Source organism: Populus alba, chromosome 1 (genome assembly GCF_005239225.2).
Source record: "Populus alba chromosome 1, ASM523922v2, whole genome shotgun sequence".
Lineage (NCBI taxonomy): Eukaryota > Viridiplantae > Streptophyta > Magnoliopsida > Malpighiales > Salicaceae > Populus > Populus alba.
In genome coordinates this window covers 45,326,217-45,337,343 of record NC_133284.1, presented here as the reverse complement: position 1 = coordinate 45,337,343, position 11,127 = coordinate 45,326,217, and the positions used below count along the sequence as shown (strand labels likewise).

General features: G+C 34.8%; 1 protein-coding gene across 1 annotated transcript; it reads left to right on the top strand.

Annotated features, from left to right (window-relative positions):
- Nucleotides 1–825: 825 nt before the first annotated feature.
- On the top strand, nucleotides 826–4,461 carry LOC118038178 (beta-glucuronosyltransferase GlcAT14A). The gene is made up of 5 exons (XM_035044495.2): nucleotides 826–965; nucleotides 1,804–2,554; nucleotides 2,686–2,761; nucleotides 2,840–2,955; nucleotides 3,625–4,461. The coding sequence occupies exons 2-5, from the start codon at nucleotides 1,987–1,989 to the stop codon at nucleotides 4,122–4,124; spliced, it is 1,260 nt and encodes a 419-aa protein (XP_034900386.1). The 5' UTR covers nucleotides 826–965; nucleotides 1,804–1,986; the 3' UTR covers nucleotides 4,125–4,461.
- The last annotated feature ends 6,666 nt before the right edge of the window (nucleotides 4,462–11,127 follow it).

Below are 11,127 nucleotides of genomic sequence, written 5' to 3'. Positions count from 1 at the left end.
CACATGCAATACATTCTTCAACCACTTTTTTTTTTAATATTTATATTTATTTTATTACAAAAAAAATCTTTCATTCAACTTAATAATAACAAAAAAGTATGATGAAAAGACAAAAAAAACCCCAAACACCGGTTAAAGAATTTGTGATTTTAAGAGTAATTAAATTATTTTATCGAGCTTTAAGAAATAAAAAAGTTTAAACAACCCCTAAACAAAAATTCAATATTTTTTGCTTCTAGTTATAAGTTAGTAATTTTACTATACAAAAAAAATATGAAAAGATTCTATTATCTCACAAGCAAGCTCAAATGTTTATGGTAAAAATAACAAAATCATTGTTACACTTCATAATGCAAATAAGTTTAGAGCTACATTATCAAAATAAATTTAGAGCTACATTATCTGATATTGTTCAAAAACACCTTTTTGTTTTAGTTTTTTTTAATACTAAATATTTTTGAAAAGTTAAATAATTAAATTTTAAAATGTAAAAAGGATATAAACGAAAATATTATTGAACCTAAATGAGCTAAAATATAGTTGATGCAAATCTTTATTATTATAAATTTACATGACCATATTTGAGGATATTGTTGAAATGACTTTTCATTTAGTTTTGAAATTTTTACTTTAAATTTTTTTTTAATGTTTTTAGATCATTTTAATATGTTAATATAAAAAATAAATTAAATAAATTATTATTTTAATATATTTTTAAAATAAAAAATATTGTAAAAAACATCATAAGCACTAAACAAACAAAACGGTCCACTTCATGCATACACGTCCTCTTAAAAAAACAAAAACCACCTAATTTATTTAACGCGCATATCTCTCACTCTAGAGTCTTATTGTTTATAAATACGTGGTCTCTACCTCCCTATCTCTCTATCTCCACGTTGTCTCTCCTGAAACAGCATAAGAACAAAAATACTGTCTTGAAGTTCTCTCTATCTCTATAACAGGTTTATTCTATTTTTTGATATTTTTTATTAACAAAACTAATTATTTATGCTAGTTATTGTCTGTTTTATTGTTTCTGTCTTTCTTTAATTTGTTCTTGTATTGGTTCAGCCGTGTTTGTGTGTGCCATCATCCACGCCATGGCCGTTAAGCTATTCTTTTTGTTTTTTTTTTTTTTTTTTTTCTGTTACAGTATTTTCTGGGTTCATTTGTTTCTTTCATTGATTCAATGATTCAAATCCTGAATTTCCTCTTTTGGGATTTGCTTCTTATTGTGTGATCTCTGTTTTTTTTTTTTTTTAAAAAAAAGAATTAATGAATGAATAAATAAATAAATAAAGGCAGGAGTTGATGTGGTATTTATGATAACAAAAATGATTTGAGTGGTTTCTTTTTTATCGATTGTTTCATTGAAGTGAACATGGTTGTCAAATGTGAATCAAATGTTTTTTTTTTTTGGGATTCAGGATCTGTAGTGACGTTGCTTGCCAAGATTTCAGCATTCTAGACAGCTAAATAAAAATAAAAAACTTTTTTAGTTGTCAATGACTTGCTTGATTATTTATGCACCTGATTAAAAAATGTGAAGAATTTTCAGCTAATTTGTTTGATTCACTTGTTGATCTTTGGTCGATTTTATTGATGCTTCGTTTGTCTCTTATAATTCTTGGTGTTTCTTTTATATAAATAATTGTTTCTTTGTCTTCGTATGTCTATACGGTGGTATTATATTTTATTTCTACATCATTTGATGCGTATTGTGTAATTTTTTTATTGGTTTACGCAAGCTGCAGTTTCTTTGTTAATGGATTGCTCTGTTGTTTTTTTGTGTTTTGGCAGCCTGGACTGGTTAAAGGCCAGATTTTGGATTTATTCCCCTATCGTAGTATCCGGTATATAAAAGATATTGTTCATTGTTGAATACCAATTTCTCGTTTCTGTTGAGTGAGCAAGCACAACTTGGGAATCCCAAGTTGGGATGTTGTGAGGATCAGTCACTGGAACTCATGTTAAGGTCTTTTAATGGGGTCCTTAAACGTGGAGAAGAGATGGGCTTTCCCTCTTGTTATAAGCTCCCTCATATGTCTGTTCCTTCTAGCAACTTGCTTCAACATGGGTCTTGTTTCTTCATTGCACACAATCAATCAAATCTTCAACATTTTCCAATCCCGTATCAACCAGACAACCGAAGGTTATGCTGAAACAAAAGTCTCGCAATCTCCTCCCCCTCCTCTCCCTTCCCAAATTCCTCGATTTGCTTATCTGGTTTCTGGGTCTAAAGGTGATTTGGAAAAGCTTTGGAGAACCCTCCATTCACTTTACCATCCCCGGAACCAATATGTAGTTCATCTGGACCTCGAGTCCCCAGCAAATGAAAGATTGGAGCTTGCGTCACGAGTGGAAAAGCATCCGGTTTTCTCCAAAGTTGGAAATGTTTATATGATCAGCAAAGCCAACATGGTTACTTACAAAGGACCCACCATGGTTGCTAATACACTTCATGCCTGTGCAATTCTTCTCAAAATGGGAAAAGATTGGGATTGGTTCATCAACCTCAGTGCTTCTGATTATCCTCTTGTAACTCAAGATGGTTAGTCTGTGATTTGAATTTTATATGAAACTATTCGTTTTTCATTTTTGGTGGGTGGGTGGGTAGTGGAGGTCATGGTGAAATTGTTTGCCTTCAAATATCTTTCTGATTATTTTGCTATTAATATGCAGATCTTATTCACACATTTTCAACCATAAACCGAAATCTGAACTTTATTGAGCACACAAGTAAATTGGAGTGGAAAGCGTAAGCACTCTTTCTCTCCCCCGCTTTGATTTAGAATCTGTTTCCAGAGAGTGATCTGATATCTGATGTGGTGTTTAGGGACAAACGGGCGATGCCTTTGATTGTAGACCCTGGGCTTTACTCAACAACTAAAGCAGATATATACTGGGCGATGCCAAGAAGATCTTTGCCAACAGCATTTAAATTATTCACTGGTTAGTTTTCATATGTAACGTATCTCTAATCTTTTCACAGATGCATGCCAGTAAGGTTGATAAATGATGTTTAATTCCCTGCAAAATAAAATAAAATAAATACTAATTGGGATTGACTTGTTGAAATCTGCAAATTTTTTAACAAATCTGTTAGAGCCTTACTCAGTTTCTAAATGAATTTAATGGTAATCTCTGTTTCTTTGATAGAGTTTAAGGCTGTCTACTTGCAATTGCAATTTGCAACTTTCAACTGGGAATGCTTTCTGTAACTAACATGTTTGTAGTTTCATGCCATAAAAGTTCCCTTTTCTATATTCTTCAGTTGCTTGTGATCTATAGTAACTGATAGAGTTAAAGCTCTATGTATTGATTACAACCACAGCTTAATCTGATGCATTAGGAGTTTGTTTCAGGAATGCATGGCGTCTCTTTCATAGGTTATCATTTTTTTTTTTCAGTTTAACCAACCAATTGGTGTTTAGTCCAGTCAGCTATTTTGTAGAATTCAGAACAGGTGTTCAATTGCAGCCATTGCTTTACTGAAAATCGAAGTCCTGATGGTTTCCAACATGTGCTTTGCAACTGAAACTCTAAAAATGCTAGGAACTACGAAGGCCTGCTGTTCTGCTTTCAATGAACTTCATAAATGGATTCCATTTGTTTATGCAGGTTCAGCATGGATGGTTCTCACCCGCTCGTTTGTTGAGTACTTAATTTGGGGTTGGGATAATCTACCAAGAACCTTATTGATGTATTACACAAACTTCGTTTCCTCACCTGAAGGATACTTTCACACAGTAATATGCAATGTGCCAGAGTATGCTCAAACAGCAGTCAGTCATGATTTGCACTACATTGCTTGGGACAATCCTCCTAAGCAGCATCCTCACACCCTTACCCTTAATGACACAGACCATATGATTGCGAGTGGCGCTGCTTTTGCCAGGAAATTCAAGAGAGATGACCCTGTCTTGGATAAGATTGACAAGGATTTACTTCACCGGAAGAACGGGACCTTCACTCCTGGTGGATGGTGTTCTGGTAAACCCAAATGTTCTGAGGTTGGGGACCTGGACAAAATAAAACCAGGTCCTGGAGCTCATAGACTGAAACGCCTGATAGCTAGGGTAGCTTTGAATACAAAGCTTAAACAAAACCAATGTAAATAGGTTTTGGAAAAGTTTCTTGCTTGCAGATGGAAAAGAACTCAAGTTCAATCTACATGCCAGAAAACAGTCTAAAAAAAATGTTCTGAGAAATGAACCTTGATGCTGAAGTTCCAGCTAAGGCTTCATTCTATCTTAGAATCTAAGGTATGTTAGTTTTTCATTACAAACTTGTTACGGTCACAATCTAGTGTAGCACATTACCTTTCCTCAGATTCAAATCTCCTAGACCTATTATACCACACAGCTCGGAAATTTTCTGGAGCACTTTTTTTTTTCCAATTCCTTGTGTTGCTGTAAAATTTTCTGTTCCAAATAATTTGATCATTTGTTTTCTGCAGTGTAGTTTTATGATAAAAATCCTAAACACTCAATTACCACAGAAGAAATTACTTTCCATTTTCTAAAGTACTGTCATGGAGTATGTTGTGCTAAGCATGGAAGAGGACACAAGATCTGCCTCTAGTTTTCATCTTTCTGATAAACTTATGATCTAAATTAAACATTTTGTGCAGAATAATGTTGTCATTATTTGTTAAGCCTTTTCCTTGTATAGCATAATAAATTAGCAAGACTTTTATAAGCACTAACATTAATTGATTCACTTCATCCCATGTTGAGAAGAATGGTCTCCGGTTGGAACCATTCTTGGCACACGGTCTTGTATTAATGAAGATCCCCAATTAATTAAAACTTTAAAAATAAAAATACCTCTCAACTATATAACTGGCTTCAGTTTTATGCATTCAAGATTTCAAAAATTCTCAATTAAGAACTCTTCATCTATTTTTTAAAGCTGTCCATTTATATTTCTAGGAAAAAAATAAATTTTACAAGTAATTGAATGTGGACATCCAGTTATTCTAACAGAATTCCTTAATCAAAATAAATTAAGGATAAAATTAATATAAAAAATACTCTTGGAATAAAATTGATATTATCTTAATAGTTGGATGTATATTTGAGGTTTGCCCTAGAATTAATATCCATAGAGGTATGAGAGAAAAATCCCATCTTCAAAATGTGATTTTTTGTGTTTTTATATTGTTTAATGAATTTTTTTTAAAAATAAAACTTGATGTATTTTTAAATAAAAAGTATTTTAAAAAATAATTATCACCTTACCGTACAATTTGGTTGAGGCTAATAGAGTTGATCAGTTGACCTAAATGCATGTTTTGACAATTGCTGGCAAGTAAAATGTATTATAATTTCCTTGGCCAATGAAGTCTCAATCCCACCGACTCATTTTTTAGCTACAAACTTCTTGTGCATCTAGTCGTCGAGTCATTAATAAATTGAACAGATAATTGCTAGATCTTCCATTTTCCTTTCGGCCCCTGTGCTGCCTTGGCTTGTTTTGCTAGTCAGATATAAAGAGGAGGTGCTCAAATCAAAACCAAGTTTATTGGACCAAGGCAGTCAAAACATGGTGATTGATTGCTGAATTTAATGAATTCCCCAGCGGTCACTCTCTGTGATGGCTACCTATTTGGGTTCAAACACCAGAGTCAAGCAATGTATTGTTTTTTTCTTTATTATTATTATTGTTGTTGAATCAAGCAATGCATTGTTAAATTATCAGTCATCCCTCCTCATTCCTCATGATGTGCTGGAAAATAATTCCTTGAAACTTTGATAATGGGAATTAGGGTTTTTTTTTTCTTTTTTCCTTTTCATATGGGTATTTTTCATTGGGCGGAGGAAACATGTGGTTTGTTGTTTACAGGGAGAAAAGGTAATGGTGGCATTGAAGAGGGTTTGTTGGTGGGTAACCTACAATTTGCCTCCATATTTAAGTGGGTTCATAATTCAGAATTCTTAGGTTCTAGCTTTGAAGCCAATTCTCAAGCTTACATCATCTAGACAGGCACACATAACAAGCAAGGGTGTCCACTACAGAGAATAATAGCTGAATAAGGTTGAAGTTCTAATGTATAATCAAATGGAGTATGATAGTATTATTTGTCAATTGTCATGTCTTTGTCTCTAGAGAGATGTTGACATAAAAGGACATGATGCGACTTCTGTTTCATGCTTGAGGAGAGACACATTTTGGATACCAGGCTTTGTTGGGGGATGCTATTGGCTAAACTTTTTGCTTTAAGTGCTACTATTGACTTCACTGTGGCTGTAGAATAGTGTGATTATGTGTTGCTGAGAGTTTTTCTCCGATTATGAGCAGTAAAATCCTCAATTCTTCAGTATTGGTGTGGGTATTTTACTTCTGACTGAATCACAGAGTGATGTTCTTCATCTTGGGTGCATGAAAATATTCCAAGAGGTTTTAGTGTAATGAATGGAGTTCTCGTCTTCTGAAATCAAAAGGGTTTCAGACTAAAAGCATCTTTAGACACTAGTCACATTTTCAAATTCTTTCTTCAAAACCATTTTTCCATTAACCAGCAATAGCCTTTCTTAGGCAAAATATTTGGCTCCACTAAGCAGCCATGGTGAGCTTTGCTTTCATAACACCAAGAAAAAGTGCTTCTAAATTACTCTAGATTTGGAACTATCATCCTTTGGCTAGAGAATTATAAGTAGAAACAGGCAAAATCTACTTCAAAATGGCAGGCTAGGCATCACTGATATTGTTAATGTACAGTGTAATCAGCATTACACTACTTCAGTGTATTCTCTTAATTTGACAGTACCTTCATAATGTTCTGGAAATGTTGTTGCTATAAACGTTTGCGTCTTTCTATTGAGAAAGCAAATGCAATTGCAACGAAGGGTGACTAGAGACTGCATCTAAAACAGGAGCTAGTTGATTACTCTAAGAAAAAAAACAAAACAGCAGCTAATGTTTTTATCTTGTTCTTGTTCTCATTTTATGAATGTTCAAGGTGGCTTTAAATATCCTTACAAATCCTACTAAGCTAACACTTGTCTGACCATGAAAAAAAGTTCTAACTTTCTCCTAGCTATAATAAAACTTAAACAGATCATTCATTGATCTTAATGTTGCAGAATTCTACTAATATTGGAACTCTTGCAAACTCCAAATCCTATTAGACATAAACTCCTAGCTAATTTTGAATTCTAACACTTTTTCTCAATATCAATTGCCATTCTTTTTACTATATTAAGTTGATGCCAAAAGGATTCAAGTTTACTAGTGTTTAAGCCTTTTATAAATAAATCTGCAACTTACTTGTTTATCTTGATCAATCTCATCTCAATTTCTTGTTGCAATACTTTTTTTTATATAAAATAATAATGCATTTCCACATGTTTTGTTTTAGAATGAAACACCGGGTTTTGTGCTTAACAAACTATTAATTGATTATCACAATACAACATTATTGTATAATCTACTTATTAATGCAAATCATTTAATAATTGTAGCAACCACGTACTTTCTTGAGTTGTCATTGCTACTACTTGATATTTTATCTATGTTGTTGGTAAAGATATTGTTGATTGTCTCTTGCTACACCAAGAAATTATTCATGGTCCAATCTTAAACACATAATCAGTTATAAATCATCCAGTGCTATGAAATAATCAGCATCATAGCAACCAACTAATTTGCATTCTACACCTTTTTTTGTATAAAATGCCATAACCAACTGTATTATTTACATATCTCAATATTCTTCTAACCGCTTCCAAATAAGACTTCTTTGGATTTTGCATGTAATGATTTATTACATAAACTGCATACAAAATATTAAGTATAGTCAAGGCTAAGTAGATCAAACTACCTATCAATTTCCGATACATTGTTGTTTCTTTTAAGTCTTTTCCTTAATGGGCACACATCTTGATATTTAGTTCTATTGGTGTTAGAAAGCGCTTGTAATCAAGCATTCCAAATCTTTGTAACAAATTTCTTGATTATTTTTATTGACAAACAAATATTTCTCCTTGTGTATGATCAACCTCTAACCTAAGAAAATACGTGAGTTCTCCAAGTTCTTTCATCTGAAAGCGAATTGACAAGTTCTCCTTTGTTTTGGGAATTTCTAACTCATCATCACTAATTATAATCAAATCATCCACATAGACTAATATAATAGTTATCTTTCCTCCATTGGCTTTCACAAATAAGTTGGAATCTATAGGTGTTACTAGATATCCTTCTTGAATAAAAAATTTGGTAATCTTGCCATACAAAGCTCTTGGTTTTTGTTTTAATCCATAAAGTGTCTTTTTCAATTAATACATATGTTTAGGATGATCTTTACTCTCAAAACCCACTGGTTGATTCATGTAAATTTCTCGATCAAACTTCCTATGAAGAAATGCATTCTTCACATCCATTTATCATAATCTCTTGTTCTTGTTTGCTATAAATTCAAGTAGAACACGCATAGTTGTGAACTTTGCTATTAAACTAAATGTTTCATCATAGTCCAATCTAAATTGTTGTGAGAACCTATGAGTCACCAAACGAGCTTTATACCTTTCAATTGATCCATTTGCTTGACATTTAATCTTGTAAACCTATTTATAGGATATAAGTTTCACATATACTAGTTTAGGCACAATATCTCTTGTTTGATTTTTCTCTAGCGCATTAACCTCTTATTTCATATCTTTAATCCATTTAGATCTTTATGATGCTTCTTCAAGCATTTTAAGTTTTTTCTCACTTGTTTCTTCAACTATTGTTGTGTTGTCATACTTAGGATTTAGTTTACGAACTCTAGTTGACCTTCTCAGCGGACAACTCAGGCTCAAGGAACCTTTAGCGGACCTGTCCGACGACTCACAGGACATGAGGCAAGGGAGAGGCGTGAGAAAGGGTTATGTTTCTACTGTGATGAAAGGTATGTCCCTGGGTACCGTTGTTCTAGACCACAATTATTTATGATGGTAGATGTGCAGCCGAATGAGGAAGAACCAAATATGGACATGGATATTGAGTTAGCAGAGGAAGCCATACCAGAAATTTCATTCCATGCCTTGGCTGGTACGACCCACCCACAGACCTTTCGTGTTATTGGAAAGGTAGGAAACAAAGAGGTGACGGTGCTCATTGATGGAGGAAGCACCCATAATTTTATTGATCAATCTGTGGTTACCAAGTTGGGATTGCCTGTGGTTCACGGCAGAACATTCAAGGTGACAGTCGGCAATAAGGAAGTCATTGAATGTACTGGCCGGTGTTTGGGGCTCTCTTTGTCACTTCAAGGCATAACCATAAGAGCTGATTTTTTTGTTCTTCCAGTGGTGGCATGTCAAGCTGTTTTAGGAGTCCAATGGTTGGAAACTTTGGGTCCAATCGAGACTGATTATAAGAAACTCAATATGTCTTTCACACAAGTAGGCAGAATTCATATATTGAAAGGGCTTACCAATTCAGAGCTTGCTCCCCTAAGTGACAAAGAATTGCTGTATTTATCAGGTATGGGGTTTTTTGTTCATGTGATTTCAAATGAGTAACCAATTCAAGACACTAAATTACCACCACATCTCAGTCAAATTTTGTCAGAATTTGCACATGTATTTGATGAACCTATTGAACTGCCACCTACATGCAGCCATGATCATCGAATTCCACTGCTGCCCAACTAGCCTCCAGTTAACACAAGACCTTACAGGTACCCCCATTACCAAAAAAATGAGATCGAAAAACTGGTAAAGGAATTCCTTCACTCTGGAATTATTCGCCCTAGCCGGAGTCCATTCTCCTCACCAGTATTGTTGATAAAGAAATCAGATGGGTCTTAACGCTTCTGCGTTGACTATCGGGCACTCAATGAGATTACAGTTAAGGATAAATTTCCCATACTAGTCATTGATAAGCTGCTGGATGAGTTACATCGCGCAACATTTTTTTCCAAACTGGACTTGCATTCCAGTTACCACCAGATTAGGGTCCAGCCTGATGATATTCAAAAAACCGCTTTTCGGACTCATGACAGTTTGTGGTGATGCCATTCGGATTAACAAACGCTCCAACATCTTTTCAGAGTCTCATGAATGATATTTTTCGGTCACATTTACGAAGGTTTATTCTAGTCTTTTTTGATGATATTTTAATATATAACAGGTCTTAGGAAGATCATCTTCTACACTTAAAACAAGTGCTAGGAATTCTTTCTGATAATCAGCTGTATGTCAAACTCTTCAAGTGTCAATTTGGGGTGCTATCAGTGGGGTATTTGGGCCACCTCATTTCTTCGGAGAGGGTGGCAGTAGACCCAGCAAAGATACAATCGGTTCAAAATTGGTTGGTGCCAACGTCCCTTAAACAGGTCCGCGGGTGCCGGGATTTGGTATCATCGCTGCACCTTTAACAAACCTTCTCACCAAAGATGGCTTTTGCTGGATTGAAGCTTCTCTGGTGGCTTTTAACAAACAGAAGTAAGCTCTTATTTCACCACCTATATTACGGCTGCCTGATTTTTCACAACAGTTCGTAGTCGAATGTGATGCTTGTGGATATGGTTTAGGTGCAATCTTGTTTCAGAACAACCAACCTATTGCTTATTACAGTGAAGCCTTGAAAGAGAAATCTACACTCCTGTCCACCTACGACAAGGAGATGCTGGCTGTGGTGAAGGCAGTGCACAAATGGAGACCCTACCTTCTAGGCCGACCATTTATGATCAAAACTGACCATAGAAGTCTAAAGTATTTATTAGAGCAACGCCTCACAATGCCTTCTCAAGCTTGGTGGCTGCCAAAGATAATAGGTTTTGATTATACTATACAATACCGCAAGGGAAAAGAGAACCAAGGAGCTGATGCTCTTTCTCGTGTAGCAGCCTTCCACTTTCATGCCTTGTCATTACCAATTGCAGATTGGTGGCAAACTTTACAGCAAGAGATACTCCAACATCCTTATTATAATTCTTTGCTTGCTAATCCATCCTTGCACTGTGTTCAACGAGATGGTATTTGGATGCAAAGTGGACGGATCCTCTTGAGTCCCACTTCGTCCCTATTGCTTGCTGTCTTGGCCGATGGCCACTCTTCTCCTTCAGGTGGACATTTTGGATACCTAAAGACTCTCTCTCGTATTTCAGCAAGTTTTGTTTGGCCTGACATTCGC

Bases quoted from the DNA above. Each gene is read 5' to 3' on its own strand.
- LOC118038178 (XM_035044495.2), top strand. From the start codon at position 1,987: ATGGGGTCCTTAAACGTGGAGAAGAGATGGGCTTTCCCTCTTGTTATA. The intron at 2,762-2,839 runs GTAAGCACTCTT...TGTGGTGTTTAG, and splicing joins AGTAAATTGGAGTGGAAAGC to GGACAAACGGGCGATGCCTT. The intron at 2,956-3,624 runs GTTAGTTTTCAT...TTGTTTATGCAG, and splicing joins AGCATTTAAATTATTCACTG to GTTCAGCATGGATGGTTCTC.